The sequence below is a fragment of the Heloderma suspectum genome, chromosome 6 (genome assembly GCF_057233095.1).
Source record: "Heloderma suspectum isolate Gila_16-S chromosome 6, 16-S_ref, whole genome shotgun sequence".
Lineage (NCBI taxonomy): Eukaryota > Metazoa > Chordata > Lepidosauria > Squamata > Helodermatidae > Heloderma > Heloderma suspectum.
This window is the reverse complement of record NC_139463.1, coordinates 126046130-126065028: the sequence shown is the minus strand read 5'-3', so window position 1 is coordinate 126065028 and position 18899 is coordinate 126046130. Positions and strand designations below refer to the sequence as shown.

The following is an 18899-nucleotide window of genomic DNA, read 5'->3' as shown; positions in this document are numbered from 1 at the left end:
TGAAGAGAGCAAAACATCCCTGGCTGAAGTGCTAGTTGGAGCACTGGCCAAAGTCTGAGGACTTCTCTACATTGCAGCAAATATCCCGCACCCTTACTGGGGCTTTGTCTTTTGGACTCTTTGAGGGATGACAATGGCACAATACACGTGCCCCCCTTTTTTGGGTCGTCCCCTTTGTGGGCAAGTTCCATATGTTTCATTTATACAGCCAGCAGATGGCTCTGCAATATTGCGCGATTCTGGTAATACACCACCTCTTTGATGGCGGTTTATATTTATTACTGCATTTTCAGTAATTTTTAAAAAGCGGAATAAAGCTTAAAAGGGATGGGAGAGGCACTTGAGGTGGACGATGTTGTGAGAAGGACCCACAAACCTCTGTGAGTGACCATCCATGAGTGCACAATAAAAGCCTCATATGAAGAAGGCCTGAATGATGTCAGTGGCATGGCCATGCACCGTGATGCCATCTGGCCTGCGATGGGCAGGGTGTGTGGGGAGTCATTCAGCCCATCCCCACCTCCAAAGTGTTCTCCGCTCCTGCTATAAGCAGGCCATCCCTATAGTGACTGTAAGATGCAGCCAGGGTGTCAGGTGGCTTTCTATGTTTTGCAAGCCAAGAGAAAAGATCCTGTTCCCCTTTTAAAAGGAAGATCAAAGGTGGAGCAGCACATGTCAACTCAGCAGATCCTAGGAAGCGTCTGTCATTGGTTGACTCAACACAGAGACATGTGGCAGAAGAACCAGCCTGGCTGGATAATCCCTTTTTGCATTACGCAAGAAAAGGTTACCCAGAGCCATATATTGCTGCAGGGAAATTGTACTGCAAATTGTTTAAATCAGCATCTTACCTACCCTATGTATTCTATTCTGCAGGCCCTGTTTCTCCCTGCTGCCACAAAATCCAGCCTTTTCTTTCAGGTTTGCAGGCTTTTTAGATTAATATTTTTGAGTTTTGTCACATCCAAAATCAAATTATCATCATCATCATCCAGAACTTGCACGAGTTTAGATTTGACTGATCACTCATTTGCCTTAGATTAATTGGATTTTTTAAAAAGATGCCTGCATGGAATGTGAATTTTGAATGAAAGTTTTGTAATCTAATGCAAGAAAAAAATAAGTTACATTTAGGTTGTAATCAAAGTTACAATTTACAGTTGAAGATGAAGATGAAATGGGTCTGGCTGTCTCTTTGTAGACAGCGTATGTAAACACACACATACGCACGCACACACTGGCAGGCAACCACAGATGTATATGTGAACAGAAGGCCTCAAGAATACAGTCTTCTAGTAAAGAGGAAGTAAAACAAGGCATTGCTATAGCTAAAAATTGCTTGTCTGGGTAGAACAACCTTCTCCAACCTGGTGACTTCCAGACATCTTGGGCTCCCATCACCCCCAGCCAGTGAGTGAGTGCGAACTATCCAATATGGAAAGATGCAAATATGTTCGTCTGTTGTTGCTACCACTGTGTTGCAAACAGATTTTTTTTTAAAGAAAGACATGAGAGTGTTGATGTAAAGGAAGTGCCATGCCATCAAGGCAATTAACCACAGCTATTACTGGTCACATTCTGGTTGGCCCAGAGTTGTCTCTGTGTATTGCTCCAGCTCCTGGACCAACGAGAGATCTCTGAAATGCATTATGCATCTTTGATCCTGGAAGAATTAATTCCCAAGGGCCAATCCCTTCCTTTTAAAATTTGGCCGAGAAAAATAACAACAAAGCATCTTATGGCACCTGAAAGACTAACAAATTTATTATGGCATAAACTTTCATGGACTACAATCCACTTTATCAGATGCTTGAAGTGTTATCCTCTATTGGCAGGTCTATATACACATGCCTGGGGAGGGGAGGGGCTGTATACAATGTGATCAGATGGAATTGAAATGCAGAAAGTACAGATAGTGATAATGACCTCGGGTCTCGAACTGTTGACCTGCCGACCTTCCAGTCTGCAGTTCAGCGTCTTAACCACTAAGCCACCGCGGCCCCTAAATGACCTCAGCAGCGGCCATTCACAAAATACTTGTTGGGTGACAACACAGATGTCCTTGCATTGCTGAAACACACAATGTGCTTTTCTACATGAGGCTTTTAACCCGCACCTTTATTGAGGCTACTACTTCTGGATTCTTTGTGGGATTAAGATCGGCTCCTTTACACGTGTTTTTTCCTGGGCTTTCGTTCTCTGCTTTTCTATATGTTCCATTACACAAACACTAGGTGGCATTGTGGTATAGTGGAATTGCACAAATACACTAGGTTTCATGCCGCCATTCAGAAATATACCCGACTTTCCTCATTAGAAAAAACAAAACGCTGAAATGGTTGCAAAGCCTGGGAGAGGCCCTGGAGGATGACAATGTTGTGTAAAGGATCTGCAAACTACCGTGAGTGAGGAATCATCAGCACGCAATAAAAGCCTTGTGTTGAAAGGCTTTCAGTGTGACAACAAGCCATTGTCCCTATTCAAGCCACCGGAGACAGAGTTGAGCTGAGGTCAGAAGGTCGCAGGTCCAAGCCTTGAGAACTCCAGGTAGGGCTAGGAAAGGCCCCAGATGAAATCCTGGAAAGCCGCTGCTCGCCTTTGTCGACAATACTGAGCTTGCTGAACCAGAGGTCTGACTTGCTGGAAGGCAGCTTCATATATTCTTGTCCTATGCGCTTGCTAACAGGTGATTCTAAACACATGCGTGACAGTGCCAGTAAGAGCTGGACAGGGTGTGTGACTAGCCATTTGATTTCTATTGTCTTGTAAATTAGGAAGTGGCTAAGAGAAACAAGGTGATAATTAAAAAAATCAAGACCAAGGGCAGAATCCAGCAGGGTGCTTACACCCCCACCAATTCTAGGAACAAACAGGTAAATGTTAGCCAATTGATGGCACAAAATGGCTGCCACTTATTTTAAAGGCATAAAAGCAACACCTGCCTCCTTGGCCAGATAATGACAGGGCTCCACTCCAACACATAGGCTCATATTCTCAAGTCACACAGGAACCTAAGGGACATGTGAGCGTAGCTTAAAATGTATCTTTGAAATTCAGCTTTTCATGTGCAAATTCTTCAAAGGTGAAAAAAGCCATTTGGATTGAAATATTTCCGTTTCATATTTCTTGAAATAGGGTTTTTTTGAAGTGCCCTCACCATGTTGTTTAAAAGTCTCACATCCTCCCCTCCCCATAAATTGAAATAAAATATGGCTTTACAGTCACATTGCCAGGTTGTAACCTGGAGATTTGTAATTGTCTCTTCTCTGGTTTCACTTTGCCTGCCACCCCTTCCCACTCCCTTTACAGCAGGTGGGAGGAGCAACAGACCAAATGACTAGGCCAGGGAGGGTGAGGGGAGGTGTATATGGGGGAAGCTGCAACTACCTCATCTCCTAGTTTTTGGGTGATTTTAAAAATGTTCTGTGAACCTTCCGGTTGCAACCTGGCAGCTTCTGTTGTCTTGATGCAGATGTTGCTGTTGTTTTGTGTTGAACGCAGGTCATACGTAGCTCTTGATATAGCTCTATAAAGGAATTTGAATGGTGGGGCTACTCCTAAGGATCTCCCTCTTAGAAGGAAAAAGGCAGAGCAAGAAGCTCAGAGCATGATCAATATGTTCTGGAAACATGTGCAGCATCGTAAAACCAGGCGTCTATATCGCTGTGCTGTTCTCTATGCTGGGTGGATACAGGTAGGTGTAAGGCAGCTTGATTGACTTATTCCTCTTCTTAATTTCCTCAGAAATGTGAGCCAGTCGCTTCTGAAAAGCTGTTATGAGCTGCTTTGGTTCTTCCTCAACAAAATGCTCCTCGTCGTATTGCCCGAGCGGTTTCTGCAAAAGGGGAGCAGAGAAAATCAGAGGAAGCTTACGCTGGACTTGGGTTTGCCAGCATTCAAATCTGGAAACTGTGGTGTGTGTCTCTGACCCATTTACAGAGCACGTCTCCATGTCTGCCTAAGTACAGAGCGTGTCTCTGTTACCACCGACATTTTCAGAAACAAACCACAGGAGAAAGCAATAGGTGGAGTTGCTCCCGCTCTGTCTCTGGCCAGACCCTGGAGGAACTGCGGAATTCTCCTATTACTACCATAGTGGTGGCTGCTATCCTTCATATCCTAAAGGCCAAAATCTACTTATTGCCAGTCTGTGAATCAACATCACTCTCCCATTGGCTGTGCTGCTGTGATGTCACAAAATATTTACAACATTCTAACGGCTGAGGGGTAAAGGTTGGTTGCAGCCCCCAGAAATCATCATAGCAGCTCCAAAGGAACTGCTAGGCTGGTTCGACAGAGAGAACAATTTCACAGAGAGCCTCAGAGTAAGAGCTGCAGGGTGCTGAGGAAACAAAGGATTTTAGGAAGACAGAGTAGCTGAGGGGCACGGAGTTGACAGGTGGAAGGAGGAAATCAGGATTCAGGAAGAAGACAAAATGGGGGAAAGCCTTAAACAGGGACCATGGACACATGGGGCTATGCACTGCGGCTATCAGAAGATGTGCAGAGGAATGAGAAAGGCAGAATTTCATATTTTGATTCACACTAAGCAGCCGAATCTCCAGTTTTTGCCATAGACATTACTAAGAATTACGGGGACCAGGGGCACTAAGAATTACGGGGACCAGGGGCACATGGGGCTGATGTTACTCCCTTTACATGCCAAGAAGGTTTTCTCTCCTCCAGCGTTGGATTGCGGCAGTTCTCACCATGTCAAAGTCCTCATTGCGCAAGACCCAGAGGACAGAAAGGACCTGGCTAGTGGTGTTCATCTCAGGAATGGTGTCCAGAAACTCTTCCAGCGTCACCGGGGCTTTGACCTGGGGTGGAGGCTTCCTCATAGATGATGGCAAGTTGGGCATGAATGCCCCCATTTCAAACTGCCAACCAGAGAAGAGAGGACAAAATAATGTTAAGCAGAACCCATCTAGGAATCTGGTATGTATATGCATACTTAAAAGTGAAGGTCATGGGCTGCCCTTTTATTTATTATTCCGATTCACTTGTATAAATGCATACACATCGATATTCCAAAAGCTGAGGATCAGTTGCAAACCAATTAAATCAAACAGCTTCATCTCAAACTGGTCCACCAACAAATCTAGTTGCTGATAACAGGTCTAAATTAGGGATGGAGAAATCTGTCAATGTTGGCTTCTCTCAGTTTCTCCTTTTTCCAATCATAAATTTGGTTCATCCCAAACTTTGAGACTTCAGCAAATGAGATCGTTACCTTGTCGTGGTGCTGGAGCTTGAGCACCTCAATGACGTCGTGAGCTAAACCGTGAAGGGACACCCAAGATGGGAAGGTCATGGCAGAGAGGTCAGACTAAATACGATCCCTGGGGAAGGAAATGGCAACCCACCCCAGTATTCTTGCCATGAAAACTAAATGGATCAGTACAACCAGAGATATGTCGGTATACCATTGGAAGATGGGACTCCCAGGTCGGAAGATGGTCAAAATGCTACTGGGGAGGAACAGAGGATAAGTTCAACTAGCCCCAGATGTGATGACGCAGCTAGCTCAAAGCCGAAAGGACGGCTAGCAGCCGATGGTGCTGGTGGTGAACGACGAATCCGATGTTCTAAAGATCAACACGCCATAGGAACCTGGAATGCAAGATCTATGAGCCAGGGCAAATTGGATGTGGTTATTGGGGAGATGTCAAGATTAAATATAGACATTTTGGGTGTCAGTGAATTGAAATGGACTGGAATGGGCCACTTCACATCAAATGACCACCAGACCTACTACTGTGGACAAGAGGACCACAGAAGAAATGGAGTAGCCTTCATAATTAATAATAAAGTGGCTAAAGCAGAGCTTGGATACAATGCAAAAAATGACAGAATGATCTCAATTCGAATTCTGGGTAAGCCATTTAAGATCACAGTGATCCCAATATACGCCCCAACCACAGATGCTGAAGAAGCCGAAGTAGATCAGTTCTATGAGGATCTGCAGCACCGACTGGATAGTATGCCAAACAAAGATGTTATTTTCATTACAGGAGACTGGAATGCTAAGGTGGGTAGTCAAACGACACCTGGAATTACAGGCAAGCATGGTCTGGGAGAACAAAATGAAGCAGGACATAGGCTGATAGAATTTTGCCAAGACAACTCACTGCGCATAACAAACACTCTCTTCCAACAACCTAAGAGACGACTTTATACATGGACTTCACCAGACGGTCGACACCGAAATCAGATTGACTACATCCTTTGTAGCCAAAGGTGGCGGACATCTATGCAGTCGGTAAAAACAAGACCTGGAGCTGATTGTAGCTCAGATCACGAACTTCTTATTGCTCAATTTAGAATCAGACTAAAGAGAACAGGGAAGACCCACAGGTCAGTTAGATATGAGCTCACTAGTATTCCTCATGAATATGCAGTGGAGGTGAATAATAGATTTAAGGGACTAGATTTAGTAGACAGGGTCCCGGAAGAACTATGGACAGAAGTTCACAACATTGTTCAGGAGGCGGCAACAAAAAACATCCCAAAGAAAAAGAAAACCAAGAAGGCAAGATGGCTGTCTGCTGAGACACTGGAAGCAGCCCAAGAAAGAAGGAAAGCAAAAGGCAACAGTGATCGGGGGAGATATGGCCAATTAAATGCAAAATTCCAGAGGTTAGCCAGAAGAGATAAGGAATTATTTTTAAACAAGCAATGCGCAGAAGCGGAAGAAGATAATAGAATAGGAAGGACAACCTCTGGAGACCTCTTCCAGAAAATTAGCAACATCAGAGGTAAATTCCAGGCAAAAATGGGTATGATCAAAAACAAAGATGGCAAGGACCTAACAGAAGCAGAAGAGATCAAGAAAAGGTGGCAAGAATATACGGAAGATCTGTATAGGAAGGATAATAATATCGGGGATAGATTTGACGGCGTGGTCAGTGAGCTAGAGCCAGACATCCTGAAGAGTGAGGTTGAATGGGCCTTAAGAAGCATTGCTAATAACAAGGCAGCAGGAGATGACGGTATTCCAGCTGAACTGTTTAAAATCTTGCAAGATGATGCTGTCAAGGTGATGCATGCCATATGCCAGCAAATTTGGAAAACACAAGAATGGCCAACAGATTGGAAAAAATCAACTTATATCCCCATACCAAAAAAGGGAAGCACCAAAGAATGTTCAAACTATCGAACAGTGGCACTTATTTCACATGCCAGTAAGGTCATGCTCAAGATCTTGCAGGGTAGACTCCAGCAATTCATGGAACGAGAATTGCCAGATGTACAAGCTGGGTTTAGAAAAGGCAGAGGAACTAGAGACCAAATTGCCAATATCCGCTGGATAATGGAGAAAGCCAGGGAGTTTCAGAAAAACATCTCTTTCTGTTTTATTGACTATTCTAAAGCCTTTGACTGTGTGGATCATAACAAATTGTGGCAAGTTCTTGGTGCTATGGGGATACCAAGTCATCTTGTCTGCCTCCTGAGGAATCTGTATAACGACCAAGTAGCAACGGTAAGAACAGACCATGGAACAACGGACTGGTTTAAGATTGGGAAAGGAGTACGGCAGGGTTGTATACTCTCACCCTACCTATTCAACCTGTACGCAGAACACATCATGCGATGTTCTGGGCTTGATGAAGCCAAGGCTGGAGTTAAAATCGCTGGAAGAAACATTAACAATCTCCAATATGCAGATGATACCACTTTGATGGCTGAAAGCGAGGAGGAGCTGAGGAACCTCATGACAAAGGTGAAAGAAGAAAGTGCAAAAGCTGGGTTGCAGTTAAACCTCAAAAAAACCAAGATTATGGCAACCAGCTTGATTGATAACTGGCAAATAGAGGGAGAAAACGTGGAGGCAGTGACAGACTTTGTCTTTCTAGGTGCAAAGATTACTGCAGACGCTGACTGCAGCCAGGAAAACAGAAGACGTTTACTTCTTGGGAGGAGAGCAATGACAAATCTTGATAAAATAGTGAAGAGCAGAGACATCACACTGACAACAAAGGTCCGCATAGTTAAAGCAATGGTATTCCCCGTAGTAACCTATGGCTGCGAGAGCTGGACCATAAGGAAGGCTGAGCGAAGGAAGATAGATGCTTTTGAACTGTGGTGCTGGAGGAAAATTCTGAGAGTGCCTTGGACTGCCAGAAGATCAAACCAGTCCATACTCCAGGAAATAAAGCCAGACTGCTCACTTGAGGGAAGGATATTAAAGGCAAAACTGAAGTACTTTGGCCACATCATGAGAAGACAGGACACCCTGGAGAAGATGCTGATGCTAGGGCAAGTGGAAGGTAAAAGGAAGAGGGGCCGACCAAGGGCAAGGTGGATGGATGATATTCTGGAGGTGACGGACTCGACCTTGGGGGAGCTGGGGGTGGCGACCGCTGACAGGAAGCTCTGGCGTGGGCTGGTCCATGAAGTCACGAAGAGTTGGAAGCGACTGACCGAATAAATAACAACAACAAACTTTGAGAATGTTTTTGTTAAATTTGCATGAAAACTGTAGGCACTTTTGTGTGCATTTCTCCTAATACGTGCATTTTTGTAGGCAATTTTGCTGAATATACAGATTTTTTCAAGCAATTTAATATAGTGCACTTTCGAACATTATTTTCACAAATATAGGCATATTTTAGTAAACGTTCTCCTAAGTCGCAGATTTTATATGCATTTTTTTGACTGGAGAACACTGTAAAATTTGGAGAAGTGTGAATTTTGAAAGATAACTGAGATTCAGTTTGTATATTGTTTTGAATGTGCAAATTTAGGTAAGTTCACATTAAAATGTGAACTGAATGAATTTCTAGTTCCACTCTGGTCGAAATGCTGCCATTGAATCTACTCCTGCTTCAGAGGAAAAAGCCAAATTGAATTGCACGCTGCTCAGTGTGTAGACGCTTCCCTTCCTAAGCGCCTGAAGAACACTGGGCTTAAGGGGGATGATGAAGAGCACACAGCAGCTCTCACGTTCAGGCAAAGATGGAGAACAGCCTCACTCACCTGCCCACTGTTTACTGAAGCATGGTGGGCTGAACAAGTGAAGATCGCCATAGTCAGAAACTTGATGAGTTCCGGGACAGAATGGATGGAGGAAGGGATCCCTGTAGGGAAACAAGAGCATAGAATCATAGAATCATAGAATAGTAGGGTTGGAAGGAGCCTACAAGGCCATCGAGTCCAACCCCCTGCTCATTGCAGGAATCTAAGTCAGAGCCTCCCTGACAGTTGGCTGTCCAGCCTCGTCTTGAACGCCTCCAGTGTGGGAGAGCCCACCACCTCCCCAGGTAATTGGTTCCATTGTCGTATTGCTCTTACAGTCAGGAAGTTTTTCCTGATGTTCAGCAGGAATCTGGCTTCCTGTAACTTGAGCCCGTTATTCCGTGTCCTGCACTCTGGGATGATCAAGAAGAGATCCTGGCCTTCTTCTCTGTGACAACCTTTCAAGGACTTGAAGAGCGCTATCCTGTCTCCCCTCAGTCTTCTCTTCTCAAGGCTAAACATGCCCAGTTCTTTCAGTCTCTCTTCATAGGGCTTTGTTTCCAGTCCCCTGATCATCTTTGTTGCCCTCCTCTGAACCCTCTCCAGTTTGTCTGCATCCTTCTTAAAGTGTGGTGCCCAGAACTGGACACAGGACTCCAGATGAGGCCTAACCAGTGCTGAGTAGAGGGGAACTAGTACTTCCCGGGATTTGGAAGCTATGCTTCTATTAATGCAGCCCAAAAGAGCATTGGCCTTTTTTGCAGCCACATCACATTGTTGGCTCATATTCAGCTTGTGATCGACAACAATGCCAAGATCCTTCTCGCTTGTAGTGTTGTTGAGCCACATATCCCCCATCTTGTAACTGTGCATTTGGTCTCTTTTTCCTAGGTGCAGAACTTGGCATTTATCCCTATTAAATGTCATTCTGTTGTTTTCTGCCCAGCGCTCCAGTCTATCCAGATCACTTTGAATTCTGTTTCTGTCTTCCAAAGTATTAGCTATCCCACCCAATTTTGTGTCATCTGCAAATTTGATCAGCATTCCCTGCACCTCCTCGTCCAAGTCATTAATACAAATGTTGAAGAGCACTGGGCCCAGAACTGAGCCCTGCAGTACCCCACTCGTTACCTCTCCCCAGTTTGAGAAGGTCCCATTGATAAGCACTCGTTGAATCCGATTCTGTAGCCAACTGTGGATCCACCGGATCGTTGTTTCATCTAGCCCACTTTGAGCTAGTTTGCTCATCAGGATATCATGGGGCACTTTGTCGAAAGCTTTGATGAAGTCGAGGTATATGATGTCTACAGCATTCCCACAGTCCACAAGGGAGGTTACTTGATCAAAAAATGAGATCAGATTTGTCTGGCAGGACTTGTTTTTGACAAATCCATGTTGGCTTCGAGTAATCACGGCATTGTTGTCAAGGTGCTGACAGATGGATTGCTTTATCATCTGCTCCAGAATTTTCCCAGGGATTGATGTCAGACTGACTGGTCTGTAGTTCTCAGGTTCCTCCTTTTTACCCTTTTTGAAGATAGGGACAACGTTAGCCCTCCTCCAGTCATCTGGCACTTCCCCCGTCCTCCATGATTTCTCAAAGAGAATAGACAGCGGTTCTGAGAGTTCTTCTGCCAGTTCCTTTATTACTCTAGGATGCAGTTCATCTGGCCCTGGAGATTTGAACTCATTCAAAGTAATTAGGTGTTCCTTGACCATATGCCTATCTATCTCAAGCTGCAATCCTGCCCCTTCAGCCTGGACTTCGCCTTCGCCAGGGGGGTCATAGACCCTCTTTTGGGAGAAGACTGAGCCAAAGTAGGAATTGAGCACCTCTGCCTTTTCTTTGTCATCTGTTATCATTTTGCCATCCTTATTTAATAGCTGAACCACCATTTCTTTCCTCTGCCTTTTACTATGCACGTAGCTGAAGAAAGCCTTTTTGTTGTTTTTAGCATCCCTTGCTAACCTCAGCTCATTCTCAGCTTTAGCCTTCCTGACGCCATCCCTGCAATTCTGTGCTACCTGCCTGTACTCTTCCTTTGTTACTTGGCCTTCTTTCCACTTCCTATATGTGTCCTTCTTTGTTTTCAGGTCATCCCTAAGCTTTTTGTGAAGCCACATTGGCTTCTTCTGTTGTCTTCCACCTTTTCTTCTTGTTGGAATTGTTTGTGATTGTGCCTTGAGAATTTCCTTTTTTAAAAGCTTCCACCCATCTTGGACTCCTTTTCTCGTTAGCGTCGCTTGCCATGGGACCTTACTGATCATTGTTCTGAGTTTATTAAAATCAGCTTTCCTAAAATCCAGGGTACGCGTTTGACTACACTCAGGTTTTGCTTCCCTTAGAACCAAGAACTCAAGTACAACATGGTCGCTTTCCCCCAGAGTTCCTGTAACTGCTACTTTATCCACTAAAGTAGCAGTTACTTTAAGAGCAGATGTCCGTTATAAAGTATGTTGCAGATTTTCTCCTTTTCCCATAATACTAGAACCTGGGCTCATCCCACGAAGCTGAGTGGAGATTCAGGACAGATAACAGGAAGGACTTCTTCACACAGTACACAGCTGAACTATGGAATTCACTTCCAAAAGATATAGTGATGGCCACCAATTTGTATGGCTTTAAAAGGGGGTTAGACAAATTCCTGGAGGAGAAGGCTAGCAATGGCTCTGTGCTACCTCTGGTTGCTGGGGAACATGGGTGGGAGAGTGCGGTTGCACTCATGTCCTGCTTGTGGGTTTCTGGTCGACAGCTGGTTGGCCACTGTGTGAATTGAGGGACTTTCATGTACTTGAAAGGCTGTCACAGAGAGGAAGGCCAGGACCTCTTCTGGATCATCCCAGAGTGCAGGACATGGAATAATGGGCTCAAGTGACAGGAAGCCAGATTCTGGCTGAACATCAGGGAAAACTTCCTGACTGTTAGAGCAATACGACAATGGAACCCATGACCTAGGGAGGTGGTGGGCTCTCCCACACTGGAGGCGTTCAAGACGAGGCTGGACAGCCATCTGTCAGGGATGCTCTGACTTGGATTCCTGCATTGAGCAGGGGGTTGGACTCGATGGCCTTGTAGGCCCCTTTCAACCCTACTATTCTATGATTCTATGAATACTGGACTACAAGGACCCTTGGTCTGATCCAGCAGGGCTCTTCTTATGTTCTGATGAAGGGAAAGAGAAGGAAGTAGCAATGTTGTGATAATTTACGACATGGGAGGAAAGAGCTATCGGATGAAATGTGATGTCATATGATGCATTTGCTTCAATGCACTGTGATTACCCAGGGCTAATGAGTCTGTTTCCTTGCTCTTCCTGGAACTCCCCTTCCCTTGCACACACAGGTCCATTTGAGGCTATTTATGCCACCTGGAGAAGCCTGGAACCTGCACAATGACATCTACTACCAGGGACCTGAAGCCTCCGATGTACACCCCTCCTCTGCGTAGACCTATTATAATGGTTGCTTTTTGTGGGTTTTTAAAAAGTTGCTTTGGGAGCCTGATCTGGTTGAAGATGATAACAAAACAAAGAAATGTCCTGTTATGTGTTTAGGGGTTGGTCTGAATGACCTTCCGGGCACCCCTTACAGCTCAGGGCCTCTGACTGCAGGGTTTCAGGATCTATTCCACCTTGACTGCTAAGATTCCTTGACTCTAAACTTTGACAAGAGATAGTTGATAGTCCGTTCTCCAGCCTGGGGCCCTCCAGATGTGTTGGACTGCAACTCCCATCATCCTCAGCCAGCATGGCTTTAGCTGAGGGAGGGATGTCTTTCTGTGGGAGCTGGGATGGGTTGAGAAGGCATGGATGAGGGGCTGCACTGACTCCTCTTTCTCCCCACCCCATTAGACAAGGAGAAGGGGTGAGCAAGGTCTCTCTGTGTAGAAGGAGGTTGGGCTGTGTTGGAACTGGACCCAAAAAGGAGGCAGAGAGTAGACTTTGCTGCCCTGAGGAATGTGGTGGAGTGCTAATGTTGCAGGCCCTCATCTTATTCTCAGCCTGTATACATGTGTAAATAATATACGTATATGTCCCCAGTGTAAGTCCCAGTGGCCTCCTTCTAAGGCAGGGGTCCCCAGCCTTTTGGAGCCCATGGACACATTTAGGAATTTGAGAAACTGCTGGGGGCACCACCACAAAATGGCTCCCATGGGGATGTAGCTAGTCACATAATGGCTGCTGTGGAAGTCTGGCTAGTCAAGAGGTGTGTGTCTATGTGGGGGCAGGATGGGAAGAGAAAGGGCGAGGCTAGAGCCAGGAGGGAGGGAAAAATGGAAGGAGTTGCTTCCTGGTCCACCCAGTCTTCTTCCATCCACACAGACCTTTCCCCTTTGCTCACTCTCACTCCACTCCCAGCCTCTAGCCTCAATATTTCTCTCCCTCAACCCCTTCCTTGCTATTTCTCTTCCTTCCCCATTTGTAGCCTTCTTCTTTCTCTCCCTTCCTTGCCCCAGCCTTGCTCTTTCTCTCCCACTTACCCTTTTATTTTGCTGTTTCTACCCCCACTCCTAGCCTCTAGCCCTGCTCTTTCTCTCTCCTCTACCCCTTTGCCTTGCTTTCTCCTCCTGCCCACTGAACAGCTGATCAGTGGCAGGTTCAGGAACAGGAACAGGAAGGAGAACCTGGTGCCCTAATTTTTTTCAATTTCTGATTAAAAATTATTCTTTTGAAGGAGATAGGGAGTGAAGAGCTGTGCGGGTGCCATTGGAGATGCCTGTGGATGTCATGGCACCTGTGGGCACCACACTGGGGACCCCTGTTCTAAGGAAACCGAACCCTGAGTAAACACGGAAATCCCTGAAACTTCTCACCACTCAGAAGTGGAGTGCACTCATGCAAAAATGGGGAAAGGAGAATGACAGTGGAATACATGCTGGAGGTATTCTGAGATGTGACATACTTTCTGGGGAAGGCGGGGAGGTCTTTCCTACCATGATCACAAGTTGTGGTCAGAGGGAAGGAGATCTTTTAAAAAGGCTTTCGGAAGAGTGATGGATTATATAAACAGTCCTGGAAGAAGGAAAGCAGCAGGTGAGGCAACCTAAAGTAGTAGGTAGTTGGAACAAAATGTTTACTTTCTTGGGGTAGGAGAGTACCTGATGTCTGCTTGGACAGGAAACCCTTTGTGAAGATATCAGAAATCCAGGCCTGCAACTCGTAATCTTTCTGGACAGATACGTTGTTTTTGTAGTAGAGTTCAACAATGCCAGAGACAAAGCTGCAGGGAGAGAGAAAGAAATCAGGTCTGCTCAGACAAAAAAGGCTTGCGGGAAGAGCATCTCCCTATACCTAATTCTTTGCCAAAGAATAAACCAGTTATGTTCCTTCCCATGAGCTGCTGGGGACCGCTATGGGCTTTTCTACATGAGCTTTTTAACCTGTACCTTTACTGAGGCTTCTGATTCCAGATTCTTTGCAGGATTAAGATTGACTCCTTTACATGTGTTTTTTCCAGGTTTTTCTTTCTCTGCCTTTCTATATGTTCCATTACATAACCACTAGGTGATGCAGTGGAATTGTGCAAATAGATGAGAGTCTAATTCCACCACTTCTAAATAATACCACACTTTCCTTGATTTAAAAAAAGCTGGGGAAATGGTTGCAAAGAGGCCCTGGAGGATGATGTCATTGCATAAAGGACCCACAGACTAACACGAGTGAGCAATCACAAACGTACAGTAGAAGTCATGTGTTGAAAGGCTCTACGTTCCTTTCTACAATCTGAGCTGGAAGTACTTTCTCTCCAGTCTATCTGTCAAACTCTGACTTCCCTGAGGGGAATTTGCAGGGATAGCTGGGCATGTGGGTGGGAAAAGATTTAGAGAGCCCTTCTGACTCACATAGCCCAGATCCAATGAACAATGTGACTGGCTCCATGTAGACTTTTTGTTCTTGAGCAACAGCTGCCCCCCCCCCCCATCTAGTGTAGTAAACTGAGGACTGATTCAATGGTGGTACCACCCCAGTCGTCGAATGCCCTCTCCAGGGCCGTCCAAAGACGTTTTGCTGCCCGAGGCAAAGAACAAGATGGCATCCCATCCCATTCCAAGTACGAAAGCTGGCAGATGAAACTTTCTTCAACGCTGACTAAGGGGCAGTGTCCCCAGTGCACCTGAAGGCAGCAAGCTAGTGTGGGGAGCGTGTGGCAGGCCCTGTGGCATACAGCTCTCTCCTCCAACACCTTGCTGCCACCTCCTAGCCTTTGCTGCCTGATGTGACTACCTCACTCTGCCTCACGGTAGGGCCGGCCCTGGCTCTCCCCAAAGAGGCTCCCCTGGCATCTGTGTTGCGATCTTTTTTGGTGCCAGTGGAATACCATTTACAACAACAACAACAACAACCACAACCCAGTGTTTTCAACCTTAAAACCTTGTAGTGCTTTCTACATCATTTGCACTGTTATCTCCTGTTGCTGTTTTTATTTTGGTTTTATGCTGTTGCTGGTTTTATTCTGTTTTGGACTTCACCTTTATATTTTACTTCTCTTTTATGGTTTTAAATGGTTACTGTAAACCACCCAGACAACCTTGGTTATTGGTCCATATATAAATATTGTAAATAAATGAATAAAACTGGGAGTGCACAAGCCCTTAGCCCAGCATGGCGAATGGCTCAGGGATGATGGAAGTTGGAATCCAACAACATCTGTAGGGCCACAGGTCTACCAGCCCTACCTTAGGTACACCTAAAGTAGCCTTTTAAAAAAAGATTCCAGCCAATATCTGGTCATCTTCAGTGTGTCTCTCTGACCATCCCATTCAATAGTCTCTCACAAATCCCTCTCTGCCAGTAAGAATGCTTGGCTCTAGCTGACAGCTGCCCTGGGACTGGAGAGCAGAAGGGAAGCTCACTTGGGCTTCTGCCATCATCCAGGGGGCCCTGGGCCACAGGGAGGTTGCACCCCCTGCTCCTACCATTGAGCCAACCAACCTGACACATCCATCAGGCAGAGAAGGAGCAGTTGCAGGCGGTTCGTTTTCCCCTCACTACCCAGAAAGAAAACTCCACTCCAACCGACAGTTGCCTGGCTGGGACTCCAGAAATAAGGGGAAAGAAGACATCTCTGGTCCCCATCCATCAGTCAAAGGAACAAGACCTTCATTCAAGCAAGAACACCAGCAAGGGGAGATCAGCCCAACTGGATGGGCATTTAAATGCCTGCTCACAGCTATTCCATCTTGTTCTGGTCTTGAAGAACCCCCTCTTCCTCTTCCCTCCCTATGCCTTTTTCCTTGCATGTCGTGTCATTTTAGTTTGTAAACCTGATGACAGGATCTCTGCCCCTCTCTCTCCCCACTCCTTTCTCTCTTTCTATTGATGTGAGCTGTTTTAGGAGAAAATAACTGTCTGAAAAGTAGGATAAAAATGCCGTAACTAAATACATGAATATTTCCCTCACCTTTCAATGGCAGCCCATATCTTCAGCCCATCATCCCTGTAGTAATAATTGAGAAGGGAGCCGACTCCCCGGGCCTTGACATCATCAGGGAGGCAAAGGTCCGTGTAGGTCAGGTTGTCGAGGGCTTTGCTCAGAAGCACAGCTAGGCCTTTGCGTCCAATTGCGATGGCCTGCAGGGGGAGAAAAAACGATGCAGGACATTCTCATGTCAGATGTGTTGTTGATGTTGATGCCAAATGTCCCTCTTTTCTCCCCAACCCTTTTTCCCTTGTGTACCATGTCTTTTTAGACTGTTAGTGCATGGACAGGGACTGTCTTTTTTGCTAATTGATTGCATGCCACTCCAGGAGCCTGTTTCGTAAGAAGCAGGATTAAAAAATACTTTAAATAAACAGACAAACAAACATTAATTATTAAGAAGTTCACAGGTGGCACTTGGAGGAGACAGCCTTTGAGATGTTACCACCTATTCAGGTACAAAATGTACAGGTATCGTGGAGTGCAGTGGAGTGCAGACGGGGCTTTCAGGGACACAGTGCCAACACTTTTTGATTAGCAGCGGTGCTGACCTCACCTGCCCCTCTCCTCTGACTTCCCTGTCCCCTCTGAGCTTAGGTGCAATCCTTGCAGTAGCGTGTGTGAGGGGCAGGGGGAATGAATTTCCCCAGCAACAGTATATTGTGCCCTGTTGCAATGCAAAGTGTTTTGGGGGGTTCCATCTTGAATGGGCAATTCAGACCTGTTAGCTTTACAAAAGACCTGCTGTGGGAGGAGATGAAGACTGGTTTGTTGATATGGATCAACACCACTGACTGAATTTTTGGACTCTCCTTTGGGGTGGGGGTGGGTGGGGCCTGTCATGATGAGTGCCTGCATTTCATTATTTACCCACTACATCACTGGAGGGTATCTCCTTTTTTGCCACTTCACGTGATGCAGGGTAAGGACTGAGAATAAGTTCTGAGGTTAAACCCCACAGGGTTTGGACACAAATGGAGCTCTGGGCAAAGGTAACAGGTGGCAAAGATTTTTGCTGGGGAACCAGGTTCCCCTCTCTTTCCTAGGCCTGGGTGCTTTTGTTTCATGCATGATCATCACGACTACTGGAGACACATCAAACAATGACATGCATGTGCCAAGATGCTGCTGCAGATCCAGCAGGCCATTCTGTATCACAATTCTTTTCAGTGGTGGCAGTTCTTATATTTGCCTGCCAGCCATCCAATGTTGAATGGATCATTGAGGGTGTCAGGAATGAATCGGAGCGTGTGGAGATGTCTGGCAGCTCAGATTCAGAATCTGAATGGGAACAGCCAGAACAGGGAGAGGCACCCTCCCTAGTGAGCCCAGATACAGCAAGACTTTCTTCCCAAGACCTTGACACACAGGTGGCCCAGCCTGAATGGCTCCCCCATTCCTCCACCATGAGAACTCAGGGTGAGGAGGAGGAGAGCGAGGGGCGTGACTTGAGGGACGCTAGGGTCCGTCGCAGAGCGAAGCGGGAAAAGTGAGGGGCAGGGCTCAGGCGCTCCGTCAGGTTGGCCACTCGTGGAAGCCAGCATAGGAGGGAGCCACCATAAGGGAGGGGCATCCCCGCAAAGCTAGTCTGGCCGATAAGTTCTTGCCCAGACTGCTGGCAACTTCTCTAACTTCCACTTTGTCTCCTGTATTGATATTCATAGATGTGTGGATTAGCTGTTTCACTGCAGTCTGAGAGTTTGCTAGAATCTGCACTTGTAAAGAAGCTAGTCATTAATAAAGTAGTGAAGCCCTGTTTGCTGGAGTGTGTTGATTGCAAAGGGGGAGGATGAAGGAATGTGAGGCACCTGAAAATTAACTAGGGCCAGGTGGAGAGAAGGCAATACAGAATGGATTTGCAGCATCCCTCCGAGGATGATCCATGAGCGCCCCACTTACCCGATCAAAGGTACCTCCTTGGCTGATAAGGTAGGTTCTAGCCAACACGTTGATATGGATTGAATACCGGAGGTGAGGAATCAGAAGCTGGAAAGGGGAACAAACAAACATGAAGCTGGAGTTGCTTCAAAGTATATTGTACACTTCCCCAATCTGTTGCTGTCCAGATGTGTTGGATGGCAATTCCCGTAATTATCAGGCAACATGGCCAACACACCTGGAGGGTACCAGGTTGGGAAAGGCTGCTGTAATTAGGACAATGTAAAAATTGAAATAACCACACATTCTTACCCTGTTTACCTCTGCCTCCATCCCCCTGTGTTGTTCTCCTGTATCTGTTTTAGAAAGAGAACCTGACATGGTATAAAGTAGTTTCCTGATTCACACAACACACAACTTTTTAATGTCAGTGTGCCAATGCAGACACAGCCACACAGCCAGGTCAGGTGTGCTGCATGATGAGGACATCTGTCCTCCATATTCAGAGAGCACCAGAGGACATTCCACTGGGAAGTGGAGCTGGGGAGGCGCTGTTCATTCAGCTGGGCAGATGTGGCCATGCTCACACAGCTGCAAACAGCTGCATTCAGTCCTGCCACTGTGAACATCTGGGCAGGCACATT

At 46.0% G+C, this 18899-nt stretch overlaps 1 protein-coding gene across 1 annotated transcript in view; it reads right to left on the bottom strand.

Moving 5' to 3' along the window:
• Positions 1 to 1738: 1738 nt before the first annotated feature.
• The window catches only part of LOC146343103 (hydroperoxide isomerase ALOXE3-like), a 40150-nt gene continuing 22989 nt past the window's right edge, over positions 1739 to 18899 (bottom strand). Inside the window, exons 9-14 of the mRNA XM_084806786.1 lie at positions 18277 to 18363; positions 16360 to 16529; positions 14057 to 14178; positions 8980 to 9080; positions 4710 to 4880; positions 1739 to 3835 (exon numbers count right to left, since the gene is read on the bottom strand). Coding sequence (XP_084662912.1) covers positions 3656 to 3835; positions 4710 to 4880; positions 8980 to 9080; positions 14057 to 14178; positions 16360 to 16529; positions 18277 to 18363 — 831 coding nt within the window. The 3' untranslated portion in view covers positions 1739 to 3655. The remainder of the gene's footprint in view (positions 3836 to 4709; positions 4881 to 8979; positions 9081 to 14056; positions 14179 to 16359; positions 16530 to 18276; positions 18364 to 18899) is intronic.